Genomic DNA, 19650 nt, shown 5'->3' on the forward strand with positions numbered 1-19650 from the left:
ACCTCAGCATTGCTGGCACTGGGTGGATGTTCTCTGTCGGGGGGACTGTCCTGTGCTTTGTAGGATGTTTAAGCAGCGTCCTTGGCCTCTGCTCACTAGATGCTAGTAGCACACCCCGCCTCCCACCCCAATTGTAACAACCAAAAAGTGACTCCAGATATTACCAGATGGGACAGTCTCCCCTTCTTGAGAACCACTTTATTTATTTTTTATTGAATTATAGTCAGTTTATAGTGTTGTGTCAGTTTCTGGTGTACAGCACAATTCTTCAGTCATACATGAACATACATGTACTCATTTTCATATTCTTTTTCAATGTGAGTTGAGAACCAGTTTAGACCATATGTCATCAGAATTCTTGACTCTCTAGTGACCGAGTATAAGGTGCAGAGTTTGGTTCAAGGATTTCCAAGGGCAATGCCAGGAAAAAAAAAAGACTAAAACATTAAAGACTGGATTAGAAACCCCTTGAAGGCAGGAATTCTTACCTTGTTATCCTCAAACATCTGAGGCCAGTGATTTGCTCTCTGCTGGGACTGAATAAATGGTAGGGGGCTCCCACAGTGACCACCTTGAAAGGGATGAAGATAAATTGGGGGGTGGGCAGGGTGGGAATACAAGCTTTTTTTTTTAAACAAAGACTTTCCTGACTCTTGTGTTTTTCTGATTTATTAATTTCTTCTACAATTATTTGAGTGACTGCTGAATGCAGAACGTTTTGCAAGACTGCCAAAGTAATCTTGATTAAGGAACGATATTCCAGTTCCACCCTGGTATTTCCCTGAGTTAGACTCCAGTCTGAGATGACCTGATTAAGTTACGGCTGCAAATGCAGTTTATGTGAATTACGCCCAGGTGAGTGGGTTGGGCAAGGTAGAGTTACTCATTTCCTCCCCAGCAGGCTCAAGGTAGGTACTCAATAAACATTTGCTGAACTGAACAAAGTTGTGGTCAGAATTTCCTGTGAATAAGTTGTGAAGATAGATCCTTCAGAAACAGCCTGGGATTCATTTTTCTTCACATTTCTTTTTCGTTGACCTTGAAATTTGACTTATACAGGGGAAGACTCTTACAGAAAAAATCCTGAACTGAGGAGTGTGGGTCTACTTTAATTTGTAATAAGAAGATAGGACATATTGTATCTAATACTCTAGTGGGAAAATTAATATATGGTTGCTTTAGCGGAGTCGAAGACTTTGAAATGATTTTTTTTTTAACGTCATGAGTACACACACATTTCTTAATCTTCTGCAGCAACCCAGGTCAGTGTCATGCATGTTATTTCTGTAGTATTTTGAGTATATAGTCATCTTCCCGTGTTTGATCAGGTTCTCTTGGAGCTGGGTTGGGAACAAGTAGAGGAGAGGCCAGAATTGGGCACCACCGCTCCCCCGGCCCCTGGCCTGAGCCTTTTCTAACTTCATGACGCTGGACCAAGGCCAGATTACTCTTGAATCTGAAATGGACCAAGGCCTGGCCAAAGCTGCTGTTGTAAACAGAGAAAGGTGGTGTCTTTTTTTGTTTGTTTGTTTTAAACAAGTTCCGAAGTCCATCCCTGCCATGTCTTATCAGGGATGAGAACCCAGTGTTTTCTGCTGCCAGGGCAGCAGCCTGGGTGTGTGTCCTGGCTTTTGTCCTGTAGTTGATTGAGTCAGGAATATATCTGTGGTGTGGTCTGCCCCCACCCTCCCCATATCAGTCATTCTCTGTGAAGGGAAACTTATGTGATAAAATACAAATTGCCTTATGCTTTATTTGTCTCTTTCTTTTTTTCCTTCACCAGGCAGACCTCCCCTTGGTCTTACTATATCTTAGTGATAAATGGTAGATTACAATTACCTGGAAAGGTTTTTTTTTTTTTTTTTTGACTTGGGGTAAAATACACACAACATAAAATTTACCATTTTCCCCATAATTCCACAGTTTGGTGGAATTAAGGACATATACAGTGCTGTATAACCATCGGTTCTATCTTGTTCCAGAACTTTTTCATTACCCCAAGAGGAAACCCCACACCCATTAAGCAGTGACTCTCCATACCTCCCTTCCCCCACCCAGTTTCTGGCAGCCGCTAGTCCTTTCTGTCTCCGTAAGATTTGCTTATTCTGGGTATTTCATGTAAATGGAATCATACAGTGTGTGACCTTCTGTAACTGCCTTCGTCACTTAGCATAGTGTTTTTAAGGTTCAACCCTGTCGTAGCCTGTGTCAGTACTTCGTTTCTTTTTATGGCCAGATAATAGTCCACGGATTGATAGACTCCCTTTTGTTTATCCATTCACCCACCAATGGACACTTGGATGATTTCTACCTTTTGGCAATTTGAACAGTGCTGCTGTGAATTTTTTTTGAACCTGTGTCTTCAGTTCTTTCCAGTAAATACATGGGCATGGAATTGCTGGGTTATATGATAGTTCTACGTTTAGCTTTTTGAGGAACCAGGCGTTGTTTTGGTTTGTTAACAGTTTGGTTTTATTTCCAAACACAGGAAGCTCTTACTCCTCAGAAGTGTATCCCGCACATCATCGTCCGGGGTCTGGTGCGTATTCGATGCGTTCAGGAGGTGGAGAGGATACTCTATTTTATGACAAGGAAAGGTCTCATCAACACAGGAGTTCTCAGTGTCGGCACCGACCAGCCTCTTCTTCCTAAAGATTACCACAATGTAGGTGACGGTAACCCCAGCAATAATGCCACCATCGGTCATGACAGATGGCTGGCACATTAATGTTAATACAAGTAAAATGCACGTTAGCACCCCAAAAGTTAGAAAGCAGGACTTTTGTAGAATATGTTTTTCTCCAGGAAAGAGAATATCAAGCGTTGTTCCCCTAGATGGCAGAGAGGAGGAAGGGAAGGACAAATGCTAACGTGTTCTTGAGGAAAATAACTCCCTACAGACGTCAGAGAAATACAGATGAACTAGCGTTACTTGGCACTTAGTACCTTCTAAGCAACTAAAGCAGTACGTTGTTTCATTGCTCTAATTGGATTTTTGTTCCTTTTCTTTTTTCTTTTTCTTTTTTTTTTTTAAAGAAATCAGTCATCATTGTTGGGGCTGGTCCAGCAGGATTAGCAGCTGCTAGGCAACTGCATAACTTTGGAATTAAGGTATGATGTGGGGGACATGGAGGCCAAAACAGATGGCTGACTGCTTCTTTGGTCCAGATTTTCTAAGGCTTAGAAACTAGTTCCTGATTTCAGTGAAGAAGGCTCATACATTATATCTTTATGTCTTCACAGTCGGTTCTAGAAAAGGTACAGAATTTGAAATCAGTTTAATGAAAGAAAGGTAGAGGAAATAGAAACTCTTTTTCTCTTCCCAAAACCAGCTTTTGGGGAGGATTTTAGACTCTGATGGACACAATGGAAGAGAACCTAAGATGATATTAAAGAGGAAATTCTTGACATGTGGTTATTGACACAACAGCGGAGAAAAAGCCCATGTTTCTGTAATAGTTTGAGACAATTAGCAGCTTAGAAATTCATCATTTCCTATATGAAAATTTCTGAAATATCCAGTTAAATTCTCTTAGGCAGATCAAAGGCACACTTTGAAACCTACTCTGGAAAACAAAAATCTTTGCTTTTGGAAGCAAGGTTGAATTCGTTAATCCAGGGTTGAGACAGAATTACATGACTTTGAAAATACTGTATATATTTGAGGTAGCCTCCTTCCCCAAGGAAAAGGGTAGTCTTTTTTTAATCTAGTATGTTACCTTATTCCACTTGTTCAAAATTAACCAAAATCACACACACACACACAATTTGCAATTCAGTATCTAGTTTCTATTAGATTCATTAAAATCTCCTAGATTTCTGAGACTTCCTACATCTGACTCATTTCTCCTTTTTTAAAAATTTGTTTTGCAAGGACTTTGGTTTTCGCTTAACCAAACGTGAAAATCTGTTTGGTAAAACTGAATTAGTGTTTCACTGTGCTCTATCTGGCTGAAAGAAACGGCAGCTTTTTTTCCCACAATGTCTTCTCTCCTGGAGGAATTTCAGAGATGAGAACGTTTTCGGTGGCTGTGCCTTGGGGAGGTTTTCCTTTTGGTGGAATGGAAGACCTGAGTCTTGGATTCTATTATGTTGCTGACAGAATGGAAGAATCTTGAGTTGAGTTTATAGGAGGCATGTTTGCATTTCAAAATATTTCCTAAGTGGCACTGAGCTATGCGGTGTTTTCGTTGATCGTTTATTTGTATCAGCGTTAGATAGTAGGGCTAAGGTTTCTTGTTCATTTTTCACTTGAGAAACCCACAGATTATGTTACAGGGAAAGTTACTCCAACTCAGAGTTTTGGGCGGGGTTGGGGGGTTGCTGTCTTTAACGTTCAGACTTCCTCTTATACTAAAAAGAAACGAGGTTCTGTGTTCATGTGCAGTCAGAGAAGCAAGGTGGGGAGGGTGGCATCATGAGTTGTAGCCTTTCCTGTTGGAGACAGTGAGGAACTTAGGTCTGCGGAGGAAGAATACTCAGGGACCTCTATTATTGCCTCCACTCTCTGGCCAGGTGATGAGGGAGACCCCCGGGAGACCCCCCTCCCCCTCGTGGTTAGGCAGTCGATTCCTCTGGAACCAAAGAGACGGTTAGTAGGGGGAACCTCCTTGAGCAGTTTGAAGGAGTGTTTCTCAAGTGAAAAATCTACAAATGAAATGATGGTTTTGCACATTTTCAGTTCCTACAACCAAAGAAGTGTAGCATTTTGAGTCTCCATGAGATGGCCAGCGTCAGAAATTTGGAGGAGATAAAACAGTCTGAGTGTGGGACCATCCTGCTTTGGCCAAGTCCATGAAGTCTTACTTAGAATGACATATGATTTTTTTTTTAAATATGTAATAGTCATATCTTAGGGGAGTTAAGGGCCCATTTGCAATGCTAAAGGAATTTTGCTACATGCATAGACATTTCATAGGACAGAATGACCTCTTTAAGTTAGTTTTTAATAGTGTTTCTTAATTTATGGAATACTGTTTATTTTTTTAAATTGTTTTTTTAATGGAGGTACTGGGGATTGAACCCAAAACTTTGTGCATGCTAAATGCACACTATGCCACTGAGCTATACCCTCCCCTCTGGAATACTGTTTAGTGAAAGCTTTCAAAATGCATTTCTTTTGCCGGCTCACCCATTCTTATCATTATGGGGTGTGAGAGGAACTAGTTGGCAGGGCTTCTCCAGCAGACCGCTCGCTTCACTTCTTGCTGGAGCGAGGCCTGTTGGTTTTTAACATCTGCTTTGACTCCTATTCACATTACCTTCTTAAAATTTAAGGATGTTTCTCTAGTAATGTCATAATACGTTAACCAGATACAAAACTCACGTAAGTGTGTCATTCTGCATTTATAATTCTGCATTTGATGTGACTCTTCCATTCTGTTTAGCTTCCCTGATTGTCTGTCTTTCTAGGTGACTGTCCTGGAGGCCAAAGACAGAATTGGAGGCCGAGTGTGGGATGATAAGTCTTTCAAAGGCGTCACAGTGGGACGAGGTGCCCAGATTGTCAACGGCTGTATTAACAACCCAGTGGCACTAATGTGTGAACAAGTAGGTTTCAAATTAAGATTCGTGTTGTAAAGAACAAAAAAATTGTCTCAGTTTGCTAGTGTGTAGTATTAATATGCTTAGATAATATAGAACAATCCCAAATGATTTCTTGTTCCCTCTGAAAAGGAAATAAAACAAGTGTAGTCCTTCCTTTCTTGGAAGGTGTAACTGGGGACTGAAAAGATTTCCCCCCTCTTAAGGTCTTCAGTTATATTTGTGCATTATTTGCAGGGTACTCAGTGAGCTCATCGTTTTAGGGTTGCCAGATTAAGCAAACAAAAATACAAGACTGCTCAGTTAAATTTGACTTTCAAATAAACAATAATTTTTTAGTGTAAGTAATGTCCCAAATATTGCACGGGATATTTTGCCTGCAGTATTTGGGACATATACTAAAAAAAGTATTTATTATTTATCTGAGAATCAAATTTAATTGGGCTTCCTGTCTTGCCTCGGGCAACCCTACATAGTTTCTCTGAAGACCTGGGGTAGGCCCAAGGTTTATTCTGAACTATGTATTGACAGTCAGTTGAATTTCAACTTCTTTGAGTATTTGTGTGTTTGTGTGCTCTTTTCCGTGAGATTCAGTAGAGGAGATAGAATGTCAGAGCAGGGAGAGGCAGTGCCCAGCGGTGGCCTCTGAAACATCCTAAGTATTGGCTGGAAAGCTGTAGCGTGCGAGGCGTAGAAGCTGTCGCTGTCCCCTCCCAGTCTTAGATTCCAGGCTGTTTTTTCACTGCCCGACTTTGCTGCCTTCCCCTCCCCCATCACCGTCAACATTTATTTTTGAGAGGTACTCGACCCTTTTCTCCATGAGAGCTCTGTCTAATTTCCGCTTAGAACCTGTGCCTGTTTTTTCCAGGGAAACATTTTTCACCTTCTTATTCTTATTATTTTGAAGCTTGGCATCAGCATGCATAAATTTGGAGAAAGATGTGACTTAATTCAGGAAGGTGGAAGAATAACTGACCCCACTATTGACAAGCGCATGGATTTTCATTTTAATGCTCTCTTGGATGTGGTCTCTGAGTGGAGGAAGGATAAGACTCAGCTCCAAGATGTCCCTTTAGGAGGTATGGGGAGAATGGTTCTGATTTTTCCGTCTGAGTCTCATTCTAACCTAAGCTTGATTAGCGGTAGCGGCATTCAACCACGAGGTGGGATGGATGCAATTCAGAACAGTCCTTGGGAGCAATCCTCTTGGACTGACCGGTCCATGAAGGGGAGCGGACCTTCCTCACGGGACCTTGAGATGCGTGTGCGTGCTCACACACATCTTACTTTACACAACAGCCAGTGCTTTAAATAAAGTCCCAGAGGGAACTTACTTTTAAGGAAACATGTGGTAAGCTCTAGGTGAATAACTAGCCACCATACAGTGACTTTTCTAAATAAGAGTTTCTGTATGCCAGCATTTCTCTCTCTTTTTTTTCTGAACAGTTGGTTAAAATTTATTTTTTAAAGTATATTTTGTTTAAGAATACAAGAATGTATACTATAATTTAGGAATTTTAATTCAAAATTTTTAGGCTTTGGTACTAAATAGACAATATTAACCACAGTCCTTTAGAAAATACGACTGTAATAGCTCATTTCCATGAGAGTGCCAGCTTAGATCTTACATATTATGTTGCTTCTTAAATTGATATTTACTTAACCTGTGATTTTTATAACCTGAATGTATTCACTTGTAGCTCTTGGAAGCATGTCAGGGTTTCTTAAAGTATGACCATCTGAGCTCAGTTGGCAGGATTTTGGTAGCAGGGTTGGGGAGAGGAGGTAATTACGTTTATTTTATTTTATCACATTATTTTTTATGGAGGTACTGGGGATTGAACCCAGGACCTCTTGCACGCTAAGCACGTGCACTACCACTGAGCTATACCCACCCACCTCCCGGTTGGCAGGATATTAATTTGCTTCAACTGTATGTTTCTGTGCAAGGTTCTCAATTCTTCATCCTCGAATATACACCATCTCTGGGGCAAACTTCTCAGCAGCAGGGACTGTCTGTCTCTTCTTTTTATCCACCACCCCTCCCCTCCTCCCTCTCCCACCCCTCTTCGACCTCAACCCTCCACCTCTGAGACCAACCCGCATTCTAATGGCCCTTAGTACGTGTTAATTGACAAACCATAACAGAACATTTTTAGAAACTTACTGGGGTCGACAGGGATCATTTAACCAAATGTGGTCATGTCCAGACCAAATGGCGAGTTGTCGAATTTTCTGGAGCTGAGGACAGTGACTAGACCAATGTGCAGGGTGCTCTCAGAATTTGGTTAGTGTTTTTGCACACGTGTGGGAGTCCCTGGGTGGGGTTTTCCTTACACTTCTTTTAGGGTCACCAAATAAAAATAATATATTTTTTATATTATGAAAATTATAATACTGCTTTGTCTTGGCCTTACTTAAAACAAGTTATTAAGGGAGAATCAGCAACACTTACTGTGTAAGTAATTGTTTCATCTTATTAATATATTTTTTTGAAAGGCTTTAATAATAGTGCACATATCGCTATATGAATTTACAGCTAGAGCCTGCCTTGCAGTATGTCAGCTGTCTGACAGCTCATCTTATTAGCATTTAGCTGAAAAGACCAAAATATAAACACTAAGAAACTAGCGTGAATTTCACAAAGCAAGTGTGCCAAAGCTTTTAAATATTATTTAATATGAATATAATAAATTAATATTAATATAATAAATGCTATTATTAAAGAAATCACATTAAGGCTTTTCTCATTCTGTTTATGCTTTAATTTTATATACTGTCTTAGCAATCTTGGTTCTTCCCAAGCGTCTACCAAGCCTAAAGGAAAACAGACTCCACAGCATGGGGCAGGAATGGGATAGCTGCAGGAACGTGCTGAAAGTGCACGAAAACCCAGTGGTGTCGGGGCAGAAGCCTGGCACAGGTCCGGAGGTGCCATGGATGTGCCCATACTACAGTCTAGCATAGAATGGAACATTTTAATGAGAGCCTTGAGCTGTCAAAAAAAACAAAAAAAAACCTGATACTCAGGTCTGTTTCTATTCAAGCACATGCTTTGAGTCTGCAGGGTGCGTGTTGGATGGTGGTCACCCTGGGAAGGTTATTAAGAAGTAACCTGTCAGGCTAAGATTTTTATGATTTGTCAGGCATGAGCCTCCTCCCCGCCTCCAAAAAAAGAATCTAAGACAATCATTAGAATGGTATCACAGGGCTGCGTCTATGTAGGTGAAACTCCAGCTGAATGGGGTAGATAAGTGCTGGGTGTGTGATAACAAAGGAGTGATTCCCGAGGCTGGTAGTGGCCAGGCGATGCTGATCTGTGAAGGATGGACGGCTCAGGGCAGCAGGGGGAGGGCAGTCCAGTGAGGGGGGAGGTAGAAGCGGGCTTCGCAGGGGTGACTCCTACCAGGAAAAGATTGAGCAGCAGCTCCGCAGAGCCTTAAGTGGGCAGGTCGTGGTTGCTGTCTTTGGAAGGGCTTGAAATGTGCTAACACTATCTGGCTATGGATTTTGGAATTTATTACATAGGCAATGGAGAAGCAGCAATTAAAGGTATTGAGACAGAAGGTTGGCATGGCAAAAGGCCATAATGGAATAATTGGAATGTTTGGGAGAGGAGAGAGCCAATAGTCAGTCTATTATAGGTCCCCTCATTGAGGTGAGATGTTACAAGAACTTGACTTTAATGCAGTGGCCAGAAGGGGAATGGAAGCCTCTCCCTGTCTTTACATGTACAGGGGCTACTTTTCCTGTATCTCCAACAATAAAAGTTTCTCAACTAAGCAGAAAGAAAACATGAAGATACAGAACTTGCATAGCTTTGTTCCCAGTTAAGATAAACTCTTACTTCCTGAGAGAACCCCACCTTATCAAGACCCCCTCCCCTGAGTTTCCCTGGAAAAAGGTCTTTAAAGTCTGGGGCTTTGTGGGTTGAAGGAGGTGGAACGCAAAAAACAAACAAACAAATAAATAATTTCGAGAATGATACTAAAGCTATTATTTCCTGTTTTGCTCCACTCCCATTACAGAAAAGATAGAAGAGATCTACAAAGCTTTTATTAAGGAATCTGGTATCCAGTTCAGTGAGCTGGAAGAGCAGGTCCTTCAGTTCCATCTCAGTAACCTGGAATATGCCTGTGGCAGCAGCCTCCACCAGGTGGGATTGGGTTTTGTGAAACGCGTGCTTCGAAAATGTGTTTCTGCGTGTGTCTGTGTTTTAGATATCAAAATAGTGAGCTTGGCTTGGTCTGGATCAACAGAGATCAGTGGTTCTGCTGCTTAACAGTTCAAGAACCATGACTTTAGATTATGTGAACCCCACAGTGGTTCTGAAGTTCTGAAACCAGAATAGAGTATCCTCTGCAATTACGATCTGTCCCTCTTGCTAAAGTGAATTTACACTTGATTCGTATCACCAGCTGTGATCTTGGTACTTTGAATTGAGGTTCCACGATGACCCCTGACTTAATTATCCTGCTTGTGACAATTGGTGTTTCCATTCGATGATTCTTTAAGATTGAAATAACATTTTCCCAAAATCATGCTGCATTTCAGCCTCTGTGGAGTTCCACGTTGAAGACACCTAGGCTGCGTGTTTATATGCGGGGTTGATCAAATGCACTTTTCCTCTCCTAGAATTCTTTTGCAGGGCTGTTGATGTATATAATACACCTCTCATTTTAATCAGGCAGTGGGTCCCCTGCCTAAGTCTTAACCTACCTTCTGAAAAATAAGCTTTCCTGTGCGTTACCCAGAGATTTCCTTCCCCGGCCAGTAGTACCACCTGGGTTTATCTGTTCAGCCCCAACCTCCTTCAGGTTTTGCCCTCTGCCCTCTGGCCTGGGGTGGCTTTTCCCACCCTGGGCTCCTTTTTGGTCCGCCAGGCACAGGCTCAAGGCTTTACACCACCTCTGTTTCCCAACCTCTCCTGATATTTCCCAGGTGTCTGCTTGTTCCTGGGACCACAATGAATTCTTTGCCCAGTTTGCTGGTGACCACACCCTCCTAACTCCTGGGTACTCTGTCATCATAGAAAAACTGGCGGAGGGACTAGACATTCGGCTCAGATCTCCAGTGAGTATGGACAGCGGCCGGAGGCTCTGGCTGGGCCTGGCGTTTGGGGGATGTGAAGTTCGGGACGTGTGGATGACACAGGAGACGGGTCCCTGCCTTGACAGTCAGCCAGTGACTCCAAGTACTTTTGATACTGTGATCAGTAGCGTTATCCTTCCCAGTTAGGCCGCCGCTGCTGTTTGGAAACAATAGTGGCTGAGATGCACTTTTATAATCAAGTGTTCAAGTTGCTCACCACCTCCCTGTCCCAGGGCACTTACAAGTACTCATCAATTTCCCTTTCAAATCTTCGTTCCTGTGCAATTGTATTGTACATTGTCATAATCATAGAGGCAGTTATATATAAGTATCTCTTTCACTTTACACAGTGTTGTAAGGATTTTTTTCATTTTCTGACATCGTGTTTATACGTTTTAGTGGCTGCACGAAAGTTCCCTGAAGTAAGCGATAACTTATTTAGTTCTCTGAAGCGGTAACTGTTGTTGAGTTCCCTGTAGCCTTGGAAAGTAAACTCATGTAACAAGAGAGCTGGAAAGGCTGCTGGATCACATTGTTCCATCCCTCATCATGTTTTTCATAATGGCTTTTCTTGAGCAGGTCCAGAGTATCGATTATTCTGGAGATGAAGTGCAGGTTACCACTACTGATGGGTCGGGGTGGACCACGCAGAAGGTAAGCGCTGGGGTTCCCCTCGGTCTGCCAGGGGCCGGGGAGTAAGGGAGACCTGTTTTTCCCACCAAGCAGTTTACCTCTGGCCATCTGCCTGGAGCCTTGTTTGACCTCTGGAGAGCTCTGTATCTGCACTTGGTTGTATGTGGATGTGCGAATCTCTTCTAGTTTTTCGATCACTGTATAGGTTCATGGCAGATGGAATTCTGAGTAGCGTTTCCCAGAGTGGTTTCTTGGGTACATTAGTTCTGAGAGTTGAACAAGAAAAGAAATTTTTTGGCCAAATAAAGTATCATATACTACTGTCTACATTTAGGGTTAAATAAGAGCATCTTAAAGGCTCTGAGAAGTCCTGTATTTAAAAAACCTGTTTTACTTTGTTTAATTCGGCGGTTTCCAAGTTGGTGGTGGTTTTGTTTTTGTAACATAGAACCTTTTTCCAAAGCAAGAACTCTCATGTGTTTTTATCTAGAAACCAGCAGAAGTACTTTTATATCATTTGAATTTTTTGTAAACAGCTTTAGTAGGCAGACAGTGAAAGGTGTTATGATATAATATATGAAATCACACTGAGATTTCTGTAGTGTTGGAGAACAAAGTGTTGGGGTGAAGAGGGGTTAGTAAACCTCATGGGTTTATTTAAGTTTAGCTGTATCTGAAGTGATTACCCGAAAGTGTAATTGATGAACCATCACTAGTTGCTAGGCTAGCTATGTTTTATACTTTTCAGTTAACTAAAAATATTTCACAGTCCTCAATATTCATACAGAAATGAAGGATTGCATGTCGGATGGGAAAGGCAGGGTAGAGTGTATGAGTCCAGGAGGATGGGTCCCTGCATTTTTCTTGCCACTAACTAGCTGGATAGTTAGTTATTGGTTGAATAGACTCTGGACTAGCAGTGGTCCTCAGTCCTGGCTGCGCCTTAGAATCATCTGGGAGGTGCTTAAAAAGAAAGTTTGCAAAGCCCCACCCCATAGAGGTTCTGGTTGCATTGATCTCATTTTTTAAAGCTTCCCGAGTGATTCCAACATGTGACCAGAGTGGAGAACCACTGGACAGCAGTGTCCTTATCTGTGGGTCCCCAGGCGAGAATCAGGCTAATACCTAACTAGTGGTAAAAAAAAAAATTTCTTTTTTAAATACCACCTTATAAAATTGCAAGTCAGCTGATGGCTCAGCCTCTTTGCACCCAGGGCAACACGCTCAGTGTGCTCACCCTGCTGGGTCACCCTCTGCTTGACCCTGTCTAGGTTCATTTGCCCTTCTTTCCTTGTGTTCTGGCTCTTTAGAGAAAGTAGAGCATGATTTCAGGCTGTGATTCAAAGCCTGCTCTGAAATGATTAAAGCAAATGTTTTTATTTTTAGTAGTCAGTACACATCACACGGTTTCAATTGGAAGTTTACCCAGCCTGTAAGTGGAAGATTTCCAACCTAACAGGATATACAGATAAACACTTGACAAACTATAATTCAATCTAGGCTGCTACCACTGAGACCTAGCGTTAGTTCCTTACCAGGGTTTGTTTATATCTTTTGCTGTTTTTTGGTCATTAAGAAAACATCTAGGTCTTATTTCCCTGCCGTTCTTATATACCTAGGAGGGTAATTGTTCCTTTTTTTGGTTGCATGGTTTTTATCCATAACTGCACTGAGGAGAGAGAGCGTGTTTTGTACTTCATAAAATTTTCACATGGCAGAAAATTACAGGACAGAGCTCTGAACTGCCTGTGTTCCTGGATTTGGGGTTCAAGCCAAATATACTAACTCTTTGATGAGGACAATGGTAGATATGGTCCTTGGTGTTTAGATCACTCTCATCCAACCATGTTATCCTGCACTGTAGATGATGGAAACATCTGGAAACACATATGCATGTGTGCGTGCGCATGCGCATACACACACATACACATACATACATATACTTCCCAGACTCCCTTGCAGCTGAGGGTCTAAATATGAATTAGATCCAGCCAGTCAGATGAACTTGCATGAGATTTGGAAGGTGTAGTACGGCTTTTGCTTCACTTCTGCTATCTCTGCTGCCAAGCAAAATGGCAGGTGTTGGGTCCTTCCACAGGACACAAAGTCCACTCATTTACTACAAGGGAGTCAAGAGGCAGGGCACGAGGCATCCCTTTTGCTGGTGCAGCTTGTCCTGTAAGTGGCATGTTTCTGGAGCGGGTAGCAATAGTAATGGCTTCTGACTGCAGCAGTGGTAACCCAGTTCCAGGGCCAGAAATTTCCTGATTGTATGGAGAGACAGCGGCTCTCTTTGATGGCCTGGTTTTGTGAGCTGTTCTTGAAGGGTCTAACTGATTCTGTAAGCCAGTTGAAAACCTGCAATAAATTGCTTCTTCCTTAAAGAGAAAAGTTATGTGGCTTTACCTGATTATAATAATCCCTAATGTTTGTGATGCGCTTTACCATTTATGAAGCATACGGATGTATATTGTAAGAGTTTCAGTTTTAAGCATTTCCCCAACCCTTTAAGGTTAGTAGGGCAGGTATTACCTTGGCCACACATTAGAAAGTGTCAGGAATGAAAATCTAGTTCTCCTGACTCCATATTTAGGGCTCTTTCCTCTTATAGCACTGCTTTTCAGGACCGAGATCTGCTAACTCTTCTTACCCAGAGTTATTATTAACCATCAAAACCTTAATGCAGATTCCTCCATGTGAGTGTTGCTTCCGCTCAGCCAGTCACCCTTGTGCAGTGAATAACCTGCACAGTTATACATGGCAGCCCTTGTTCTAACAGGTATAACAACATAGGATGCTGATCATCTCATGACTGGCAGTAGAAAGGAGGGTCCTTTAGGTGTTGAGATTTTCCTGGAAATGAACACACTGAGAGTTAGGTCGAGTTGCTGTTTGTGTGTTAGCTGCTCATTCTTTCCTACAGGTATTAGTCACTGTACCACTGGCCTTACTGCAGAAAGGAGCCATTCAGTTTAATCCACCGTTGTCAGACAAGAAGATGAAGGCGATCAACAGCTTAGGTGCAGGCATCATTGAAAAGGTAACTGAATTCCTGCAGCCTCAGAACTGGAAAGATGAGTATCAGACGGCAGGAGTTCCTAAACTTCTGATACTGGGAAGTAGAGGGGAATGTTTGAATCCACATCACATTCGAAGATGTCCTTTTCATTTGGGTAATTATTCATGAAGAATATAAAAGGATATTACCAAAACAAAAAGGTGAGCTGGCTGAGGTCTGTGAGTTTTGATTTTAGGAGACAGAATCTTGTTATTCAGAATTTGAACTGAGTATGTAAATAAGCAAGTCTTATTTTATTTTTTTCCTGCTTTCCATGTCTGCCCTCCACTAATTGGCCCCAATGAAGAGAGTGTTTTACCTCCTCTACCTGGAAAGGCTCCCTTAGCAGAAGCTGCCAGTGTTACAGCAGATACCGGCAGACCTATGAGTAGTAAGAATTTATCCAATGGACATAAGCTTCAGGACCAAGTCTCAGGAATGCTTTCCATCTTCAGATTAGCCTAGAGGTTATCAGTGGGTCCCACCATTATCCGTGGGAGTACAGGGTTGAAGGGCATGAAAAACCAAATGCTCACAGAGAGAACAGAGGAGGTAGGAGAATGGAAAGGGAATATTTAGAAATGTTTGGTTTTTTTTGAACATCATTTTTTTTTAATTGAAGCATTTGAAGAGCTGTAGGTTGCGTCTTAGAGTCTGCTGTACTTTCAAGAAACTCTTAACCATCTTTCTCTTGCTCCCTTTCCAGATTGCCCTGCAATTTCCTTATAGATTTTGGGACAGTAAAGTTCAAGGGGCTGACTTTTTTGGTCACGTTCCTCCCAGTGCCAGCAAGCGAGGGCTTTTTGCTGTGTTCTATGACATGGATCCCCAGGTAAAACCGTTGGTGAGGTGTGGTTTGAATTCCTTTACTGTGGTTTAGAATTTGGTTTGGTAATTACTCATGGGTGGAGCCCAGGAACTAATGGACATTGTGGACAATGTTTATATTGTATGTTTGTATTCTGGGGGGACCCTTGGACTGGGGCATTTTTCTATAGGAAAGTATCTGCCATACTTTGCTTGAAGTACTAATGTTGCTCCCTGGGAAATGAATTCGTTGCAGTGTAAATGTCTTATTTCAGGCTGATGGAGGAATTCCTCTTAGGGAAAGTTGGTGGGTGACAGGACAGTAATGAGTGGTACTTAAAACGTACTCCCGGAGGGTCCTCCAGTGAGCCTGCTGGGTGAGGGGTGGGATATGATTGGCCCAAGTGAGGGTGGGTCGTAGAATCAACAGATGTGATTGGTGGGGGAAGGAAGACGAGGAGAGGACATGCCTGGGGCTTGAAAGTGATGGTTGTGTCGATGTCCTGCCAAAGAACCACTGTTGTCTTTCCACCTGTCTCTGTTCCAAGACACTTTGTCTTAAATGGTTTCACATGGGAGCCAAGGGCAACCATGCCTTTACCACGCAAGAAGCTTTTCTCCCTTTACTTTATCTGCAGACTTCCCTTCCCAATCTCATTCTCCTTCTTCTAAAACAAGTTCTTAGAAGGGAAGAGCCAAGAGTACCCGGAATTTGATATTTGCACGACTTCTGGAGTTTTTCCAGCAGGGAACAGTAAAACGCATAGAAGAATAATGGATGAGTGTGTGTGAGGGAAATGGGACTGGGTGATGGAAAGGAGGCTGTGGGACAGTAGGAAGTGACGACATTTGATGTGCGAGCATGAGGTCCTTGTCTGTTTGGAATGTGCGTCTGGAGACTCCTGTGCCCAAAGCCAGGAGTGTGAAATGCTTCTCCCCGCCCCGTGTCCTGTGCCCCTCGCCCAGAAGCAGCACAGCGTGCTGATGTCGGTGGTCGCGGGGGAGGCGGTGGCGGCCGTCAGGAGCCTGGAGGACAAGCAGGTGCTGCAGCAGTGCATGGCGACCCTGCGCGAGCTCTTCAAGGAGCAGGTCAGACACACCCTCTCAGAAAAGAGAAAGCCATGCTTGCTGTTAACGTCTTGTGCTCTTCCAACCCAGAACCAACTGTCATTACGGAGGACAAAGGGACTCAAGACAGGGGCAGGGGGCCACACCCTTGCTTTGTTTCGGTATCCAACTTTCCACTTAAGCGCTTGGATTTGTTTTTTCCGGGCTGCCGTAACAAAAATGCCACCAGCTGGGTGGTTTAAACACCAGAAACATATTTTGTCGCAGTCCTGGAGGCTGGAAGCCCAAGATCGAGGTGTCACAGATGGCTGCCCTCTCCCTGTGTCCTCACATGGTCGCGGCTCTGTGTTGTCTGTGTGCTAATCTCTTCTTAGAAGGACACCTGTCATGCTGGATTAAGGCCCACCCTAATGACCCCATTTGGACTTAAGTACCTCGTCAAAGGCCCTGTCTCAGATACAGTCACAGTCTGAGGTACTGAGGGTTAGGGGTTCATCATCTGAATTTGGGGGGTATACATAACAGTACCCCATCCCTCCTTTTACACTGTTGTCTCCTTTTTTTCTGACATCATGCACACCCCTTTTCTTTCCTGAGAAAAGGTAAAAAGGCTCAGTATTTTCCGGATTCTGTATTTACCCAAACCCGAGCAAGCTCTGATGACAGCTTTCCATTTAAAGGGACAATGTCCAGAATTTTCTTGTACTCCAGCCTCATAGCTAGTCTCTTTTCTCCCTTTTCTCCAAGAAGCTCAAGGTACTTTCTATCTGCTAGTTGACTATAATCTCACAATCTCTGGAGATTTAGAAACGACATGATGTGTATCTTTTTCAAATAAAAGAGCAGAAGAAGAAAGAGAAATGACTCAAATGTTATGTACACTGGAGAGCAGGGGGTCCTCCGGGGTATTGCGTATTTTACGTGACGTGATCAGATCTCACAGTCGTTCCTAGCCTGGGGCTTCTATCCAAAAATTTGTTTTCAGATTTGTTACTTGGAACTTGGCATACAGTTTGCATAGAAATGTATTTCACGGTGGCACTTGTCAGAGGCCAGGCCTTCAAAATTATTTGAAACATAGGGTGAAACATAACCTATACAGCTGTTTTGTAGAGAGGCCTGTTGACGATTCCAGTTAGAGATCCTGAAATTGCCCTTCCGTGGGCCCCAGCACGTTCCAGCAGGTGGGAAGGGGCGCACCTTGAACTCAGCCATTGGTGACGGCCCCTGCTAGGCGGGGGCATGTGTGCCTGGCAGAGGATAAGATGTGGAGGAGTATGTGTGTGTTGGGGGAAGGTCACAGAGATGAGGGAGATGCACAGATTCGGGGCCTGGGTCGGGTAGCGAGGCGGCAGGAAGGACACTGAGAATCGCTGTCTCAGAATGCTGTGACAATTCACTGAATTTTATATGTTGGGCTGCATCAAGTCTCAGTCCCTTCTTGATCTTGCCTTATGCTTCCTTCTCCTGGACGCAGGAAGTCCCAGATCCCACCAAGTATTTTGTCACCCGGTGGAGTACAGACCCCTGGATCCAGATGGCGTACAGTTTTGTGAAGACCGGGGGCAGTGGCGAGGCCTACGACATCATAGCTGAAGAAATACAAGGAACCGTCTTTTTTGCTGGCGAGGTGTGTGTCGTGGTCCCGGCCCCGATTCCTTTTACTTTGATCACTTTCTTTTAATGAAAGTGATGGATGTCCAGAGTTTAAAAGCAAAAAGTCAAATAGTGTCAAAAGTCTTTGGGCAACAAACAGCAGGTGCCCTGTCGATGTCTTCCTCAAATTCCCGGAGCAGCTGTTTTTAACTCTTTCTGCTGTTTCTTCTGGAGTTGACTTCATGTGTGAAGATATTTATATTGTTGGCTTCTGATTGAAGAAGTTGGACGTTATCTCTGGATTTCCTAACAGGTTAAAAGATTTAGCCCGTTTAGTCTCTTTGCACCCTGGTTCTTTCACACTTTTAACTAAACTGATGTCAGTGTTTTATCTGATGCCGCTCTTTACTGTTAAGCCACGACAGCGAATGTTTCATCAATTCCTTTCTTACACAGCTATTTTATTTTCAGTCATAATGGCCCCTTTTTTCATTAGCTTAATTCTTTTCACACCTCCCCTGAAGCCTCCCCACCCTTTGGTCGTCTCTAATTCACACTTGAATCCCTGTGGCTGGCCTTTAGGCTCTGTTTCTTGAAACCCCCTTCCCCGGCATCTTCCCCCTGCTCAGTCTGCACTGATGGATGGGGCTTTCCACCTTAACTATTTTTAAGTGTCCAGCTAAGTGGCGTTAAATACATACACGTTGCTGTACAGTTGCTGCTGCCAACCATCTCCAGGACTTCTTTATACTGCAGAACTGAAGCTCTGAGGTACCTGTTAAACACCACCTTCTCATTTACTCCTCCCGCCAGCCCCTGGCAACCACCGTTCAGCTTTCTGTCTCTATGAGTTTGTTCTAGGTACCTTATCATATAAGTAGAATGAATCATGCAGCATTTGTCCTTTTGCGACTGGCTAATTTCACTTAGCATAATGCCCTCAAGTTTCGTCCGTATTGTGGCATGTGTCAGAATAGCCTTTCTTAAGACTAAATAACACTCCATATGTATGTATCACATTCTGTTTTTCCATTCATCTGTCATGGACATTTGAGTTGCTTCTGTCTGCTTTTGGCTGTTGTGAAGTACGCCGCTATGAACATGGGTGCACAGATGTCTCTTCGAGAACCTGCTTTCAGTTACTTGGGGTATATACCCAGAAGTGGAGTTGCTGGATCATATATTGATTATATTTTTAATTTTTTGGGGAACCACCACGCAGTTTTCCACAGCAGCTGCACCATTTAACATCCCACCAGCCGTGCACAAGGGTTCTGGTTTCTCCACATTCTCGTTGACACTTACTATTTGCCATTTTTTGATAATGGCTGTCCTGATGTGTGTGAAGTTGGCTTTCCTTCTTGCCTGGTTTACTTCTGTTGAGAAATGCTTTTCTGTTCTGATTTCTTTTTAGTTTTTTTTTTTTATTGAGTTATAGTCATTTCATAATGTGTCAAATTCCAGTGTAGAGCACACTTTTTCAGTTATACAAGAACATACATATATTCATTGTCACATTTTTTTTCACCGTGAGCTGCCAAAGGATCTTGTATCTATTTCCCTGTGCTGTACCGTATAATCTTTATCTATTCTGCATATGCCTGTTCTGGTTTCTAATCCCTTCTATGCCCCCCCCCCTTTTTTTTTGGTCTCCTGGTAATTTAAGGAGCTCCTGTCCTTCATCCTCAGTGTTTTTGCTCTGTTCGTTTCCTTCCCACAGTTTTTTCTCTTATTCCCTGATCTTCTATTTCATATGTTGAACACTTGAATTGATTATCTTACTTTCTTTGCTGTTCTTCATCTCTTTTTTAAATTCTAATTTAGGGGTAGGGAGATTTTTTTATATTCCAACC

At 42.8% G+C, this 19650-nt stretch overlaps 1 protein-coding gene across 2 annotated transcripts in view; it reads left to right on the plus strand.

Moving 5' to 3' along the window:
• Positions 1 to 19650, plus strand: part of KDM1B (lysine demethylase 1B) — a 46914-nt gene that overhangs the window by 23484 nt on the left and 3780 nt on the right. For both annotated transcript variants that reach the window (XM_031435139.2, XM_031435140.2), the window contains 11 exons: positions 2489 to 2665; positions 3037 to 3111; positions 5413 to 5550; positions 6452 to 6623; positions 9573 to 9700; positions 10486 to 10617; positions 11215 to 11289; positions 14192 to 14308; positions 15033 to 15158; positions 16100 to 16222; positions 17679 to 17831. In XM_031435139.2, the coding sequence (XP_031290999.1) occupies positions 2489 to 2665; positions 3037 to 3111; positions 5413 to 5550; positions 6452 to 6623; positions 9573 to 9700; positions 10486 to 10617; positions 11215 to 11289; positions 14192 to 14308; positions 15033 to 15158; positions 16100 to 16222; positions 17679 to 17831 (1416 nt within the window). The remainder of the gene's footprint in view (positions 1 to 2488; positions 2666 to 3036; positions 3112 to 5412; positions 5551 to 6451; positions 6624 to 9572; positions 9701 to 10485; positions 10618 to 11214; positions 11290 to 14191; positions 14309 to 15032; positions 15159 to 16099; positions 16223 to 17678; positions 17832 to 19650) is intronic.

The sequence above is a fragment of the Camelus dromedarius genome, chromosome 19 (genome assembly GCF_036321535.1).
Source record: "Camelus dromedarius isolate mCamDro1 chromosome 19, mCamDro1.pat, whole genome shotgun sequence".
NCBI classification, from domain to species: Eukaryota; Metazoa; Chordata; class Mammalia; order Artiodactyla; family Camelidae; genus Camelus; species Camelus dromedarius.